At 45.3% G+C, this 17,460-nt stretch overlaps 3 protein-coding genes across 7 annotated transcripts; 1 reads left to right on the plus strand and 2 right to left on the minus strand.

Annotated features, from left to right (window-relative positions):
- The first annotated feature begins 5,941 nt into the window (after window positions 1-5,941).
- LOC133924577 (protein disulfide isomerase pTAC5, chloroplastic-like) lies at window positions 5,942-9,075 on the plus strand. Of its 2 annotated transcripts, none has more exons than XM_062370173.1 (6): window positions 5,942-6,566; window positions 7,045-7,140; window positions 7,224-7,316; window positions 7,645-7,888; window positions 8,243-8,280; window positions 8,765-9,075. In XM_062370173.1, exons 1-6 carry the CDS (start codon window positions 6,045-6,047, stop codon window positions 8,894-8,896), a joined length of 1,125 nt encoding a protein of 374 aa, XP_062226157.1. In that variant the 5' UTR covers window positions 5,942-6,044; the 3' UTR covers window positions 8,897-9,075. The 2 variants fall into 2 exon arrangements, with proteins under 2 accessions (XP_062226157.1, XP_062226158.1); XM_062370174.1 differs by lacking the exon at window positions 8,765-9,075 and adding an exon at window positions 8,379-8,709 and having other exon boundaries at window positions 5,950-6,566.
- Window positions 7,701-13,131, minus strand: LOC133924575 (pentatricopeptide repeat-containing protein At3g09040, mitochondrial-like). 4 transcript variants are annotated; one of them, XM_062370168.1, is made up of 4 exons: window positions 9,653-13,131; window positions 9,457-9,555; window positions 9,249-9,363; window positions 7,701-8,236 (listed from the first exon to the last, which is right to left on the minus strand). In XM_062370168.1, exon 1 carries the CDS (start codon window positions 13,114-13,116, stop codon window positions 9,745-9,747), a length of 3,372 nt encoding a protein of 1,123 aa, XP_062226152.1. In that variant the 5' UTR covers window positions 13,117-13,131; the 3' UTR covers window positions 7,701-8,236; window positions 9,249-9,363; window positions 9,457-9,555; window positions 9,653-9,744. The 4 variants fall into 4 exon arrangements, with proteins under 4 accessions (XP_062226152.1, XP_062226154.1, XP_062226153.1 ...); XM_062370170.1 differs by having other exon boundaries at window positions 7,701-9,101; XM_062370169.1 differs by having other exon boundaries at window positions 7,701-9,105.
- A 68-nt stretch (window positions 13,132-13,199) lies between these two features.
- Window positions 13,200-16,909, minus strand: LOC133924576 (disease resistance protein RPS2-like). Its single transcript, XM_062370172.1, has 2 exons — window positions 16,230-16,909; window positions 13,200-15,599 (listed from the first exon to the last, which is right to left on the minus strand). The coding sequence occupies exons 1-2, from the start codon at window positions 16,857-16,859 to the stop codon at window positions 13,407-13,409; spliced, it is 2,823 nt and encodes a 940-aa protein (XP_062226156.1). The 5' UTR covers window positions 16,860-16,909; the 3' UTR covers window positions 13,200-13,406.
- Window positions 16,910-17,460: the final 551 nt, after the last annotated feature.

Below are 17,460 nucleotides of genomic sequence, written 5' to 3' on the forward strand. Positions count from 1 at the left end.
GAAACATAGAATGAAAATAACGTGTTGATAAAGTCAAGCGAAGGGGATACCGGTGAAAGTGACAAGGAGGCCCGAGGGATAGAGGACGGGAGAGACTTGCTGGCGGTCAAAATCGTAAGACGGAGGACACACGTCATTATCGGAGCACTTGCTTTAGTCAAAGCAAGTGACAGCTAGTCACACTTTGAAAAGTGTGCTAGGGTTTCTAATTTGGTCTCAAAACCGTAAGAGGACTGAAGGAGTACGTGGCACTATCGCGAAGCTTATGTCGAGACGAAGCTAAATCGTAAAAGCGCCGTGACCGTCCGATGAATGGAGAATAAAATGGCCTAAAATACTCTCGGTGGTAGGTAGAAATATACTATAAGAGAGGGGTATTTTAGGAAAAAAATAGAAAACTTAAACCTCAAGTTTCTTAGGTCTACAAATAAAGGGGTAAGACTATATGAGAGGTTGAACTAGCTATTTAAACCCCTTATGTCACCTATATGGGAGCATTGTGCTAAGGTTTTAGTGGAGAGGATAATGAGTACTTAGCATATGTAATATGTGAGAGTTTTAAGAGAAAAATCTGTATAATCCGTTTAAAATAGGACTGATCTCTTTGAGTGATGTAGTTTATTTTTGTTTCGTATGCTTGAATTTCTCTCCTTCTAGTTTCCCTCTCTTGGTTTTCTTACTTTGTGTGTCCTTTCTGGTTTTAATTTTTGGGTTGAAATTTTAGCACCTTATGAAATTATTCTTCTTGTTGCTAGATAGGGTCTTAAATTCTCTTGCCTCTAGACAATCAATTTTGACAGTTTCATTGCTCGGTATTCATCTTTTCTTGTTTATTTGCTAGTTATGAACTTTCGAGTGCTAAGACACATGAATTGATCATAAATAGAACATATGGTTCATATACCATCCGTAGAGTCGTGTTACCTCGATTTTCTTTTGTTAAAACTTCTCTCGATTTTTACTTCTGTTTGAATTTTGAGATACTTTAGATGATCTAAATAGGAAAGTGTCATCGATCTAAAAAAATTGTTGAGAAGTATATTTACTCCTTCAGTCGCTAATTTTGTTCCTACCATCGCGATGTGGAGCGCTGATCTAGGAGCACACGTGCGCGCTGGGTTGGGTCTCTGTGGCGCTGGCGCGCTTCAAGTTGTGGTTTCTTACGGCTAGCAGACCAGTTGTTGTGTTCCCTTCCCGTATTCCATATCATGTGGGTCGTTGAGAATCTGGTGCACATGTTCGGTTCTCCCACGAGGCTGTATGCGCATCTTCTTTACTCATGCTTAACGAAACCACATGCTTTGCTCATGGATAAACATCTGCCATTATGGGAGCTATACACCAGTAAATTGCTCGAGTACATAACTTACAATGTATGTGTAGCTAGATCAAAGAGCTTAACCATTCCTCGTCGGACTCGCAACTTTAATGTTGTTTATGTGAATTTTAGCTGGTCAAAATCGCACCGGTTGCGCATCCGAGAACACGTGTGATGCTCAAGCATCTGCCACATGTAAATGTGTGGTGATGAATCACCTTTTGCATGGTTAAAAAGGGTGCATCGTGTTTGCGTCCCATTTGTTGTGCATCCGTCCCCACATGGTAATCCTAGATAGAGAGCATCAGGTGGAGGTGACGCTGATAGAACATCATGATTTTGGAATCAGAGGTGGGAAGGGCTTGCGAAGTGGGCGGAGGAATCCAGGTTTGTGGAGTGGTTGAGAAGGCGAAGGGAGAGTGAGGAATTTGAAGTGACCAAAGAGTAGTTAAAGGGGTAGGAAGTAAATTCTATCGTATCAAATTTGAAGTGACCAGTGAGGAACTACAGATTGTTACTTCAGCCCGAACAACTCATAGCCGGGTCAAACATAGTGTGAAAACCAAGAAAAGGTAAGCAGTAATTATTTTTTCATGCTTTGAGCTATCCAACTCCCACCGCCACTAAAATATATAAAAGGTTTTTATGTGATCTTATTTAACTATACATCTTCTAATTTAACAATTAGATTGAAAAAATAGAAAATTTATATTATCACAAGAAAAAATCTTTCTTAATACCTGATATTATAGAAAAAAATAGAAGACATATAAATTGGAACGAAGCAAAGACAGTAGACCATACTTGTTCAGTATTTGCAGATATTTTATTCTTTTTTAATATTTATTTTTAATTTAAATATTCAAAAGAGTAAAAAAATATTGCCTACTTTACTTGAAATTTAAAATTGGATAAGTACCTATGAGTTTAACATTTGATGAATGGTTCTTGCACATTTTTTCTATATTAGGCTTTAGTACATATGGACCGGAACAAGAAAAATCAAGCATGGGCCGGAGCGACATACGGAACAAAAAGTTTTAGCCTAGGTAGGAGTAGTATGTTTGGTTCGATATATGGAATGGCGTATGAGAGTGTTTGATTGAATGTAAGGGATGTATATATAAATATATAGAGTTGCTAAAAAGATAAGCATTGTATCTATTTTATAACGTAATGTCTTTATAATATTATAATTATTAGCAAATTATTCTAATTAGTATTAATCTTTGCTAATTACAATTAATTATAACTTAATATGTCACTATTCATCTTACCTACCATAATACTTAGTTATATCTAATAACATATAATTGTAACTAATACCTAGCTAATTATTCTTAATTCTCACTAATCATCACTAAGTACATGTAATTACAGGAGCTAAAGACGTTTGGCCAATGTTTTTATAAAATGATTCAATATCTTGATAGAACACTTTTAAAATATGTATAAACCAAGAACCAAACACTGCCTTAAGGCAGGCCCCGAACCAACGATCGAGATCACCGTGGAAACCCGGACCTAACCCAAGAGGAAACCCTAGATTGTAAAATTGTCGAGGGCGAGACAGTCACAGTGAAAACAATAGTTAGCAGGTACTTTTTAGCAAATATTTGCATGACGTGGCCTCGCCGCGAACAGATCGGATACGATGTTGAAAGGTTCACCGACCCTAGAAAAATTGTCGCCGGTTGACAGAGCAGGGAGAGCTGGTTGTTGCCGTCCACGAGACGAACAGGGAAGCGTGTGCGTGCCAGTGCGCGTCTCACCACCGAGTCGTGTGGTGGGGCGTACTGGCTAAGACTATTCTTAATCATATTTTCTTCATTTCATTCTTTTCCTAATTTATCTCTTCATTCTCATTCTCTTTATTTTTTCTTATTTTTAATATCTTCTCTTCGAATGATTCGTAAAAAAAAAGATATAATTCCATTTAGAGAGAATGATCTTAAAAATTCTATCGTAACGAAAATCATAAACAGTAGTCGTTAAAATACTAAGAAAAATAAAAATCCTTTTACAAAAGAATTCTGGTTCCTTGTTATGCCCTAAGGTCGTGCCGATCGGGAGGGGTTGGATTACCTCTCCTCTCCGCGTCACGATGCTTTATATGCAAAAGCACGCTTCGTACGTGTCCCGTTTTTATCCAAGAAAGAACACGTACGGTGGTCAGATTCTGCACTTGACCCGGGTGTGAGCGCCTCACTGTTTCTCTTGGTTGCTTGTTCGAACTCTTCTCGCTTTTGAGGCAGACATGTACCTAACATGAGTAGGAAAAGACTTCTTCTTGGTACAAAGAACCATGGTTCTAGTCCTAGTAATCACACATTACCCTAAGCTGCTGAGGCTCAAGAAGAACACCAATAGCCAACAGTACTGTACTAGGAAATAAGACTAATCAAAAGGTTATAGTTTCATCTTCTAAGAAAAACCACAGCCGCAAAGCGAAACTGCTTTTCGGAGCACGTGCGCTCGCTCGTTCGCTTGCGCAAACTCTTTTGTCCAACACACGGCTGCCCTCCCATCACTCATTCTTTTTCCCTCCCCTACCGTACAACTCTGTAGTGGCCCAAGTGACACTCCTCATCTCGAATCAACATCCTCAGACTTCACCCCTTAAAGTCACGATGTGACTTCACCCCTTAAAGTCACGATGCGACTTCACCCCTGATCCTGTCGTCCGTTCAGCTGCCCTCTATCCTACGGCTGCAAAATCACACGGGAGAGTCCTTTTGTGAGAACTCTTCGCTTCTTTGACCCCGACGGCCCCGCCATCCCCGCCGTCGCTCCGACCCGAACCTCACTGCCGCCATTCGTGGTGCCGATTTCTTCCTCACCCGCCTCCCCGACCACGATGGCGTGGCCCTGGGTGGGAGATCTGGGACTGCCGAAGCGGCTACCTCCTCATTAACTGGAGCACCGAGCAAATCGCCGCCTACAATCCCCTGACGCGCGTCCTGGAACCGCTTCCCCGGTCGCCCTACAAGATCTTCGATGACTACATCGGCTATTTCACTTACCTCGACTGTCACATTCTCTCCGACGAGGAACCTGGGTCGTTCCATGTCGACTGCGCTTGCCATGACAGAGCTCCTCCACTCCTCCAAGTTCCACTCGTGGTGCCAGTTACCTGCATGCTAGTTGCCGAATTGAGCACGTCGCTTCTCAAAAATGAACTCGTAGCCACTCAAATCGGTCTTTCCCGCATTGAATCGACCTTCTTCCCCGCTGGATCGTTCTCCTCCTCCATCGAATTGACCATCTCCCACGCTGAATCGACATCCCCCCCCCCCCCCCCGCCGCCTGAATTGAGTTTGTTGCCTTCCAAATCGAGCTCACCATCATCTGAATCGAGCCCAACACCATCCAAATTGAGCTGACCACCATCCGAATCAAATCCACCACCATCCAAATCGAGGTCATCGCAGCCTAAATCAACCTTCCCACCGTCGGATCGAGCTCTTCCATGGATAGTGTTGTAGCTTGGAAGAAGAAGGGAGGAAGGGGGAAAATATGAGGCAAGGGAACCAACACCGCTAATGAAAGCTTGCCATGCTTCGCTAGGCGAGGGGAGATGAGCCAGGCGATGGAACCAAGCATGCTACACATCGCTGTAGTTCTCTTGGATCGACCTGCCACCTTACATGAAGGGGCATTCCCGTGAAAGGACTCTCCCGTGTGATTTGCAGCCATAGGAGGGAGGCAGGTGAACAAACGACGGGATTGGATAGGGATTGGAGCTAAAGTCACGCTATGACTTCAAAGTGTGAAATCGAAGGATCCTGATCCTCCCATCTCTCGCGTTCCTCATCATTTCGTCTCTCCCTTTCTTCTCCTCCTAGTAGATCTACATCCCACTAACAAAAGAACATATCTACATCCCTTCTGCCAGTGAGGGTGCCTCTCTCCCTCTCCCTACCACTTTGGGACAATTTTTTTGAGCTTTGTGAGAAGTTTTTGCAATTCTTTTTGTGAAAAGTTTTTTCACGACTTTTTTGAATTTTCTATGTAAAGTTTTTTTAATTGTTGGTGTGATATTTCTTTCGCAATTTTTTTAGAAGCTTTTCCAATTTTTTGTGTAAAGTTTTTCTCTATTGTTTTCATGATAAGTTTTTTGCCATTTTTTGCGAGAAGTTTTTCACAATTTTTCTTTTGAAAAGTTTCTCGTGACATTTTGTGTGAATTTTTGCAAAAAAAATCAGATAATCTTTTTTTGGGGAATCTTTTGCAAACAGTTCAACTGAAGTAAGTTTTTCTTCAATTTTTTCCCCATAAACTTGGAGCTAAAACTATTTCACCTAAAATTATTGGAAAGGGCAGGGGATTGAACAGGGAAGTAAGTATAGAGAACCACGTCAGAAAAGGAAGACCTAGACGCGTCGCTCCCCAGGAAAACGGAAAGAAAAGGCTGCCTGAACGTGCGCTCGCGCGAGCCTACGATATGAGTGGCCAATCGATCGAAATACTCCAGCCCTCGGTAGCGCGCGCCCACGAATTAGCAGGGTCCGGCGCAGAGGCCTCTTTCGATTATTTCTGGGCTGGTCCGCTGCAAGTTGGGCCAGCCTTGTACAAATTACTCATCAAGTTTCTATTCGGGCCCGGCTCGCGCGAGGCCACACCTTGCAGATATCAACCGCCGGGACCGAGAAATATCCACGGCCAATCTCCTCACTCCCCGCCACTTCGTCGTCACTCGCTCCCGCAACCTTCCGCCTCCCCTGCCATGATCACCGCAGCCTCCACAGTCGCGGCCGCCACCTTCCCGTTCCTCTCCTCCTTCCACCGCCCGCGCCTCAGGCCCTGCCCTTCCCGCGTCACCGTTCTCTTCCCTGCCCGGGCCACAGGTTCCTCCTCGTCCTGGGAGCAGCGCGAGGAGGCGCGGTGGCTCCGCGAGGAGCAGCGCTGGCTGCGCGAGGAGCAGCGTTGGCTCCGCGAGGAGTCCCGCTGGCGCGCTGAGCGCGAGGCCCTCCTCACCGAGATCGCCGCGCTCCGGCTCCGGCTCCGGGCGCTCGAGGGGCCGCCGTCCCACCTCGCGGCTGTCGACGCCGTGGCCTCGCCAGCGCCCCCAGCTGCGGTGCCCGCGCCGCAGCCCAGGTCTGCGCTGGTGGAGGAGGTCGAGGTGAGGAAGGAGGTGGTGATGGTCGAAGAGAAGAAGGCCAAGACCGAGGCCGGGAGCGGCACCGGCAGCAAGAGCAGGAGGACGCTGAGGGCGGGGGCCGAGGGCGAGGACGTGCGCGCGATGCAGGTCAGCGTCGTGTTGCATAACGTGTGTCTCCGTGCGTGAGTTTTTTTTAACATAAAATTAAGTACAATTTCTAGCAACGTAAATTATATATCTAGCTATTTTATAAATGTGAGCACTCGTGAACTTGAATTCGGGTGAATATGTTCCAGCACATGAACTCTATCCAACTGCGCTATGCTCCATGCGTGAGTTGAGATCAGCTGACACACCCTGGCCCAGCTCTGTTCGCCTGTGCCCACCAGAGTCTATGCCTAGAGCCAATGCTCTGTGCCAAATTTGAAATTTCATTGTACAATTTTGCACGTTTGAAATCGATCAACTAGCTCTACATTGTCAGAAATTGGTTATGGACGTAGCTAGTGAGATTATGTTTATACGTCGATAACGTCTCACTGAACATTTTCATGCATTGCAGTACAATTGCACAGCACGGCATTAATCGGTAGTAAGAATCTGAGTGCATTTTTGCCTCATGCAGGAAGCTCTGCAAAAGCTCGGTTTTTACTCGGGTGAGGAAGACATGGAGTACTCTAGCTTCTCATCTGGCACCGAGCTAGCTGTCAAGACATGGCAGGTCACACTGCTTCATCATCACTTCACTACTGGACTATACAATTCCATCGGCTACTTGGTGAGTTAACATACACTCTCTTTCAGGCAACGGTAGGGACTTCAGAGGACGGGGTGATGACGTCGGAGCTACTAGAGATGCTATTTACAGGGAAGACTCGGGAGGATGTGACAGCAAAAGTGAGTTTAGCTGCACGCATACTTTGCCGCATGCAGCTCAATGTAACAGCATTTCTGAATATACTGTATAATTTCTGCATGATTCCAAGACTTTGTTCTTTGTAAAATGACTTGATTTTCTAAAGATACATGATATACAAGTACACATAAATCATAAAGGAAAACAAATATTTTCTGAACCAGAACTGTTCAGTCCTGCAGTACAGCAAGAGCTTCTTGTAAATTGTACCAGGCTTCCTATCGCTTTGTACATGGAGAAACTTCAAGCAGTATTTTCGGTACTGCAGTCATGACACTTGATTTACACAGCTGAAATTCTTTGTTGCAGGATGGCATAAACGGAGCAGCTGCTCCTGCTGTAACAGGAATCGCAGAGGTTCGACAAACTGTGGTTACAGAAAATGGTGTCTCAGGAGTGGGGGTCTCCGAACACAGAGTGTTTCTTCTTGGTGAAAACAGGTGGGAAGACCCATCCAGGTTAACCCAGAAGAAAAAACCAACCAGCACCGGTACTGCTGCATCGACCAAGACATGCATCTCATGTAGAGGTGAAGGCCGCCTCATGTGCACAGGTAACTAAAAGTTATTGCTTGCAATGTTTGCTGCCATGGTCAGCGAAAAGATAGTACAACTGGTACCCTCTACGGCCCTCAAACCATGGCACTTTGTCAACAAACATTATCCTTTGTGAATGGCGAACAGAGTATTCTAGCTGGACAAAGTATAGTGCAATTCATTCCAGGCACTCTCACTCTACATTGTTATCTAAATCCCTATTTGATATCTGCTGTATCATAAGAAATTGACATGGGCAGCTGACTTTATTATTTCCCGATTTTCTGTTAAAAATCTGTGGTGTACTGAAAATCGAGCGGCACTCTCCATCCCCCATGCTTTGACTATTGATAAAATTTTTCCTCCTGCAGAATGTGATGGATCAGGTGAGCCAAACATTGAACCACAGGTATGCTAGATTCCTGTTGCACAAATACATTAACACTGTCAATTAAATTTTGTTCTCTTATATGCATTTAACGTTCACTTTTCTCCTTAAAAATGAAGTTTTTGGAATGGGTCGGCGAAGATACAAAGTGCACATACTGCGAAGGCCTTGGTTCCATTGTATGTGATGTTTGTGAAGGGAAGAAAGTAATGCCAAGTTAAGCAAGACCTAGGAGCAACATTCTGCCTTGTTCGTGGACATCTACAACAGCATATGTAGATACTAGCAAATTAATCAGTTTTATCACAATAATTGAAGAGTATGCACATGGCTAGTGTTAGTGGCCCTGTCATTCCTACATAAAGCAGAGGCATAGCGATATTGTAATGTTATTTCTTGTACAATAGTAGATGAAAATATATTAACGAAGAAAGGAATTTCTTTCTCAAATCAGGCTTCAAATGGACATGTTCACTGACATTTTCACTTGCCATTTTCTCTTCAGAAAAAGGATATTTACACTTGTCAGCAGCCGATACTCACTTCGAGCAGAGGAGAGGATAAATATTTTCAATGGATGGTGTCCAACAACGTGCATATGACAAGGCTGCAGCCTAGCTCCTCCACTCTCACTTAGAGCTCTGGGTTAGCCATGCTTGCCCAGGAGATCGTCCTTCTCTGGCCTTAAATTGGTGTTCTTAATTGTTGCATGTTATTGCTTAGCTTTTTTTTCCTCTCCTCCCCATGCTGTAATCTCGTAGCCCATGTTTTAGGCTGTAATTTTACTCTGGTCAAACTCTTACTCTTTGAGTAAAATTCAGGTGGGGGACTCCTCAACGTAGCTTCCTAAAAAAAAAAAGAAAAAAGAAAAAAAAAGCAAGCCTGTGATATTATCTGATGCTGGTGTTTTCCTACTTGGACTTGTAGCACCCAGTTGGGCTATGGCAGTACCATGTTCTAACAATTGGAGATAAAGAAATACTCCTTACCAGATAAGAAATAGCAGCATGTTGTTGTTCTTGATTCTGCTACTCAAACTTGGACCATTTCCCTATCCTATGCACTGTCCGATTCAGATGCACTTCTCATGCCATCCGGTGACATCTAATAGATACAAAAAGTTGTGAGAAAACAAATGCTTATCACGAAAACAAAACAAAAAAAAATCATGTAGGAAAAAGAAAACCAGAAATGAACCTGAACAGATTGATTTTCGCTACAAGCAACTAAGAGAGATCCCTTGAACAAAGTGAAACCAATAAATCCTGGAGTTGTTTTGAGCTTGAAACTTTGATGCTAAAAACAGCATATAAAGTGATAAGAACATAGATCCCTAATGATGGAGCAAATGTATTTTGAACAAATAATATGCAATTAGTACAAAATTCCTCACCTAAACAGCCAAAATATACTTAAGGTCCAGGATGAGCCAGAAGATCAATCTACTCCTTAAGCATAAATTTAGTTAAAAAGGGTCCTTGCCCCTCAAGCAAGCAGTCCAGATGAAATAAGCTGATCGTATTCCTCAATTTTGTCATCTTTCTTTATCATTCCAGTTAGATCAGCAAGAATTTCATAGATGTTCAGAGTGTCCGGGTGATGTTTGTCCTGTACAACAAATAAGCTTGTCTTGTTTCCCACAGTGATCCAACTACATCCTGGAAATTTTGTCACTCCTTTTTCTCGCATTGCTTCTCTGGCTACCTTAGCTTCAACCCAGTTACCAGCCGCGGCATGCAAGCTTGAAAGGAACACATACGTGGATGAGCTTTGTGGTTCCAACTCAACAAGTTTCTTTGCTGCAATTTTCCCTCTTTCTTCATCCTTGTGCATTTGACATGCTGCAAGATATGTAGCCCAGATTACACCATCAGCTCTGAAGGGCAAATGGTCAATAACTTCTTGAGCCTCTTGAAGATGACCACCACGTCCAAGGAGATCGATGAAACATGCATAATGATCTACTCTGGGCATTAATCCATAAACTTGGCTCATAGAATCAAAGAAATGCCGGCCTTCAGAAATTAAACCAGCATGGCTACAAGCAATTAGGACACCAAGGAATGTAACTTCATCTGGCTTTAGTTGTGACTCTTGCATCTTCTGGAAGAGAAGAAGTGCCTCGTTGGCATAACCATTTTTTGCAAATCCAACAATCAAGGAGTTCCATGGCATTATGTCTTTCTTGTTTTTCAATTCCTTGAAGATTTCAAAGGAAGAAATTACATCCCCACACTTGGAGTACATGTCTATGAGGGCACTGATTGCAGTTTTATAAGAAACAAATCCAGATTTAATGATGAGGCCATGTATCTCATTTCCATCGGTAAGAGCTGCTATCTCAGAGCAAGCTTTCAGAACACTTGCGAATGTGGCTTCATCTGAACGAACATCATAACTGCGCATTCTCCAAAATGACACCAAGGATTGATCACTGTAACCATTTTGAGCATACCCTGAAATGATAGCTGTCCACTCAACCAGATTTTTGTGATCCGGCATCTCCATTAAGAGTTTGTTTGCATCCTCAAGCATTTTGCACTTCAAATATATTCCAATCAGTGAAATGCCAAGGGATGTATCCTCATTCAGAAGACCAGACTTCAGTGTGTAGCAATGGACTTGTTTGCCAATAACTGAACTGAGAAGGCCAGTACAACCAGAAAGCATGCTTGAAAATGTAAAGCTCGAGGGCTTGAAACCATCTTTTAGCACTTGCTGAAACAACTCTATGGCTTCATCTTCTCTATTGTTCTGCACAAGACCTGTAATAAGCGCATTTCTTGGGACTATACTGCCTGCATCTACCTGTGCCAAAATCTTTCTAGAAGATTCTACATCTCCATGCTTCGAATACAAGTCAATCAGAGAGCTGCCAACAACATGATTTGAGCAGATATTATACTTGACAGATGCACAATGTAGCTGCTTTCCAGTCTCAGTAGCCTGAATATTGGAACAGGCATTAATTGCAGTAGCAAAAGACACCTCATCTGGTGTTATACCATACAGCTTCATCCTTTTGAGCATACAGACTGCTTCTTCCTCCTCTTCATTATGTGCAAGTCCAACTATAAGAGCATTCCAGGATACATTATCCTTGTCTGGAATGAGAGTGAACAGTGCTTTTGCAACGTCGATTGCTCCAAGTTTTGAGTACATATCTAGTGTTGCATTAGCAACAAACAAGTTTGCATCCATGTGGTTCTTGATTGTTATACAATGTACCTGTTTTCCTAAACCAAGGGAATCCATGTTAATGCATGCGCCAAGGGCACTCACAAATGTAAAATCATCAACCTCAAGGTCAACCCTCCTCATGTACTGAAACATTTCAATGGTCTCTTCTTGCAGCTCATTGATCTGAACAAACCCATTAAGCATCGCATTCCACATGACTATGTTCTTTTCAGAGGAGAAGTCAAACACCTTCTTTGCATCAGAGATGCAGCCATGTTTCACATACAGGTTGATCAGAGAACTGCCCACAAAAACATTTGCATCCAAACCATGCCTTACTGCCGCTGCATGTACCTGTTGGCCTTCATCAAACGCAGTCATGTTGGCTGCTGCACTTACCATGCTCGCAAAAGTGGACCTAGTTGGCCTGAATCCATGTCTTCTCATATCCTTGTACAAGCCAAACACTTCACACTCAAGCCCATTTTGTGCGTAACTGGAGATGACAGCATTCCAAGCAACTGTGCTTGGCATATGTATCCTTTTCAGCAAAGTTTTCGCGTCGTCCAGTCTACCCATGCTTGCAAGAGTGGAAATGATGGTAACGCACGTTACTTGGTCCAGGACAGAGCCCATCTTCTTCATCCTAGAAAACAAAGCCAGCGCTTGCTGGTAGCGTCCAACCCGATGATAGCCTGCAATCATGCTTGTCCAGCATATTGTGTCCGGGCAAGCAATCCCATCGAACACCCTCCGAGCACCGGCGACCTCACCGCATTTGGCATACATGTCCACCAACGCCGCTCCGCAGAAGGCACTGGAACAGAACCCGCTCTTGTGCACATCACAATGCACCTGCCTGCCGTAGACAAGAACGCCCAGCCTCGAACACGCGGACAGAACCACCGCAAGGCCAAACTGGTCCGGCCGGCCGCCAAGGGAACTCCTGATGCACCGAAACGCATCGAGAACGTCCCAAGGAGACCCCGACCGCGCGTGGCAAGACAGCACCGAGCTCGCCGCCGCGTCCGAAGCTCGCCCCCCGAAGCAGCCCAGCGCGCGCCAGGCGCAGTCCGCACGGCCGAACCTGCCGTAGAGGTCGACGAGCGCATCCCCGAGGCGTCCCCGGAGGGGCAGTCCGAGGCGCAGTATCCGCGCGTGCAGGACACGGCATGCCCGCGAGGGGTCGGTTCGATGAGGATTTGTGTCGAACGGGTGGTGGGCGTGGCACTCTTGGTAGAGGGAAGCGAGGACGCTGTCGTAGTAGGCCGCGGGGTGGGGATCGCCCGCCGCGCCGGCGGGGGCGGGGGAGAAGCGGAGAGGAGGCCGCTCGGCTCTCGGCCTGGGCGCGACGCGAAGGCGAGCTGCGGAAGCGGAACGCATGCGCGCACCGCCGCATGAGCCGTTTAGTTTTGCCGGGCTTTTCGCGCGCGCGGCGTCGGCTGACACGCGGGCGGCAATGAGAGCAAGTGCTTGGCTGTGGAGCTTGCCGGATGCCGGTGCGATTTGAGCATCTGGCTGGAGCGGAGCCGCGTGGGTGGGTGCGGCGGCGGCGGCGGCGCGGCTGGGGGGATCGGCGGCGCGGCGGACGAGCCACGCGGTTTCGGTGCGTGCGATTCGACAACACGCGCGGGCGGGCAGCGTATTTGGTTGGCACGTGTCAATCAGGGCAAGCATTGTAACAAGTCGTATGCGAAGTATTTTCCCATAAAGAGATCGTGCAAGAGATAATGAGGTAAACAATTGGAACTTTTTAAACATGTCGACAATTGGAATTTATTGGATTCGTATTTTACCACAATGAATCATATCATGTACAGGATTGCAAACATCAGCAATGTAACATATACAGCCTACTTGTATGAACATCTCATCACCTACGCATATTCCGAACCGCCTGTTTATGCCAATACAGAACGAAGCCGCTTGTCTATGACGAAGAAACCATACACAAAAATGGGATCGTATCAGATTGGAATGAAGTATTTGCTCTCCATGGATGCAGCCTCCTCCCTGTCCTCCCACTGTAGTTTCTCCCACCAATCGAAGGAACCGCATACTTGCTTCAGCTTCCCACAATTGTATGTGCTGCTCAGTGGGAGGCTTCTCAAATTTGGGCAGTCCTCCACCCGGATGGTCTCAAGGGAGGGGAAATCTCTTGGCTTGCAAATACTTCTCAGCTTCTTAACATCAGTCAATACGATTGATCTCAACTTCGGGAAGTCGGTGTGGATTGTGCCAATGGTTAATTTGCTCTTGCCTATGCTTTGATAATCATTATCCCGTTCCTCGCATGGATTTTCTGCCATAGCGTCATCTTCTTGCTCTTCAGAAGGATGATCCTGAATTTTCATTTCTTGTACCCCAGACTCCTCATCACTATCAGCTTCTTCCACAATTTTCAGCATCTCATCACAATGGGATATGACAAGCCTCTCGAGCATTTCAAGCCTTAGAACCCATGTGATGTTCTGCAATTTGGGGCATCTCAAAATGACCAGTTTGCGGATGTACCAAAAATGATGGGGCATTGGTGCAACAATGACATTCTCCAATGATGGAAGAACCGAGAGGGTCAGGGACTGCAGGCATGAAGTCGTCAGCTCAGCATCGACACGCAGTGTGTTCAGATCATAGCATGATTCAACAAACAGCTCCTCAAGGTGCACCATGTGGTTGAGATCGGAGATTTTGATCGACTGCATTTCTCCACAGTACTTCAGATTCAAGCGATGTGTCGACTTTGCCAACGGACTAGTCTTGTTCAACTTCTTCAACACGTCCTGTGCATAAATAGTGATTCCGAGGAACATTAGTGCCTTCAGGGAATCCAGGTTCAGATTGTCGACGTCACGAATCCCGTAGTGGCTGCGAAAGAGATTAAGCACTCTTAGCTTCAGTAACTTTGAGCAGTTGTTCAAGGTATCTTCAAGTGCAACAGTCACACTAAGATCCAGATGCCTCAGCTCTTTCAATAACCACAGTCTCTCAGGTAATCTCATAATGTGTGTATGTGACAAGTTGAGATACTGCAATGCAACCAACGTCTCACATTCTGGAAGTGATGTTATTGAAGTGTGAGAAAGATCTAGCACTTTCAAGGAGGGCATAAACTTGAGAAATCCACAACTCAGCTTGTTCAAATTTGGGTTATTCTGGATCAACAATGTGGTGAGGTTTTTGCATTTTGGTGAGAAAGAAAGCTCTGTGATGTCATTACACATGATGGAGATCCTTGTAGCTTCTTTCCACTCTTCAGATGATGGAGCATTATCCAAAGCCATCCCTGCTTGAACAAGAAATTTTTGATCTGTCTTGTTAACCAACCAAAGCCCCAGATGCCTGATTACATGATGCATTTTTACCTTTGATGACATTGAACTACTGGTCTGCAACAGGCAAGCTGAAATAAGACTGCGAATTATCTGATAACCCTTGTCATAATCATTGAGTAGCAAACCTTCAGCCAACCAATAATCAACTAGTTGCTCCTTACTAATAGATCCATACTCCGGGAAAAGAGTGCAGTACAGAAAGCACTGCTGTTGAGTGGGTGTGAGCCTGTCATAGCTGTATTTCAGCTGAGCAAACATTTCATCCACACCATCAATGTTGTCCAAATTGGTGTTAATTGCATCCGCAGCTGAAATCCATTCCCTTGGTTCTTCCAAGCCTGCCACAGCAGTCCCAATGATATTGAGTGCAAGTGGTAGACCTCCACAACGTTGGTATATTGCCATAGCACGCTCCCTAACAACATTGTTAGAACTGGGTGATACAACTGCTGCATAAGCCTCATTGCTCAGCTTGCTCAAGAACAGTTTCCAGGCAGCAACATTATCTAAAACCTGGATCTCGATCAGGCTCCTCTGTGCACCCATCTGGAAGCATACTTCTCGGTAACGTGATGTCAGGATCAGCTTGCTTTGGCTGTTGGTATCTGGAGTTGGGATACCGACATCTTCCAGTCGGAATTTCTTCCTTACATCATCAAGCAGCAATACAAATCTTTTCCTGGCCAGTGCCTTTACCAAGAATCTGGCCCGTTTGTCAACTGTCTCTGCTTCATTCCATGGCAAATTAAGCCTTTCGGAGATAGTCTGTTGTATATCCACTATGTTTAGTGTCTCTGAATTGGATACTTCAATAAAAATAACAACCTGGCACAACCGATTTGAGGGAAAATACCAATATTAGTTGCAGTCCACAAGTAGTTTGTAATTGACAACACAACTTAGCAAAGTAGAAATGCCGAAACAGTAAGCTAGGGAAGTATGTACGGAATTTGTATGCAAAGATGCAAAATTTACTAATTCAATACCACTTTAACATATAAGTTACAAGTGCAACATTTATTGAATGTGTCTCCACTCTCCAGTGCAACATTTATACTCATTAATCTATTCCAGTGACAGTAATATATAATTTATGCAATTGCATTAGCTCCAAACTAGCTTTTATAGCAAACTTAAGAAACTTGCAAAAGACAAAAGAATCACACACACACACTTCATGCCGTAAACGATGATGCTACTTTCCTCTACCCCTCTAATATAAATGGCTACTGTACAGACGGACATATACTTAAAAAGCTGCAAAATCTTCAGTTTGAACTAGCGCTTTTGAATAACATGTGAGAGAAATGTTAAATTTGTTTTTTCCGGTACAAGAACAACAGCATTATCCAACCATTACTGAAACACATAATTTTGCAGTTTAATTATAGCCGTTTCTACATATCATTTCTGAATACGCTAACAATTGCAACTTTTGAGGAAGCATGATAGTACCTGATAGTCACGGGCCTTCTTTTCGAGATCATTGTTGAAGACGTGGAGGAGAGTTGTCTTACCAATGCCGCCTTGACCCCACACACCAATTATGTTCGAGTCTCCCTTCTCAAGCAGATCATGGAGCTTAGTCAGCATGGACTCCAACCCAAACGTCTCGATTTGGGGTAAGCGCTCAACAATCTCCGGTAGCGGCTTGAACCCAAAATTGTTGAATCGCTCCCCTTCCTCGGTCAGTTTGTTCACCTCCTCCAGCGCCTCCACAACACGCTTGCCGATCCATGCACGGCGCGCAGCATGCACGGTGCACTGGCAGAGGCAAGAATACTTCATAAACTGGCTGTAATCCTCGTCAATGGTGTCCAGCTGTAGCTCATCGACATGATTCAGCCACACCTGCACCTGAGGATCGCAGACGTTCAGCTTGTCTATCTCCATGGTGACGCGACCTCTAACCTTCGTCTCGACGGCTCTCAAGCTGCCCCGGGCCTTGTCTAGATCACCCCAGTTAGACTTGAGGCGAAGGAACGAGGCGACATCCTGGGCCACCGCGTCGGCCACACCTGTGGCATCCAGGCATTCCCACAGGGGCTGCAAGCACGAGCCGGCCGCGCTGATTGCATCAGCCATTGGGGACGGCAGTGAGCGTGCAGCAGGCGAACATGGATTCTGCAAAAAGCAGAGTTCTTGAAGCTTATAAAGGAAGCATGCAGTGCAGAGGAGACACGTTACGCGGTCCCTGAAGCGAATTGGGCAACACGGGCATGGCCGACACGTTCTGCCGATGATGATTGGCATGTCAGGACTCGGTTCTTGCGAGGAAAGTATCCACGCGCCAGTCGGGCGTTTGGAGCTACGAAAAGTCATCATTTGGGAAGGAAGACCTGGTTAACCCATCGCCCATCGGTCGAAGCCGAGTGCAGGCAGCAGAACATCTCCCCATGACCCAGTTTCCTCGTCCTTTCCTGAGAAGAACATCCCAAGCGAAGCAACGGCCGCCATGCCGTGCTGTGGCGGGCTGATCTCGAAGAGGCAATCCGTCAAACACGTTGCGTGCGGCGCCATTTCTCCTGCGCAAGCGTACACGCCTAGTAAGTTCGGTTCTGGTTTCTCCACCCGCGGGTTTCTGCAACGCCTGCTGGGCTGGCAGTGGGATTTTTCGCCTGCGGAAGGCAGCAGCTTTGACCTGGAGTGTGATTGGTGGTGGTCTTAGCTTGTATGCACCGTCGTA

This window comes from Phragmites australis, chromosome 7, assembly GCF_958298935.1.
Source record: "Phragmites australis chromosome 7, lpPhrAust1.1, whole genome shotgun sequence".
NCBI lineage: Eukaryota > Viridiplantae > Streptophyta > Magnoliopsida > Poales > Poaceae > Phragmites > Phragmites australis.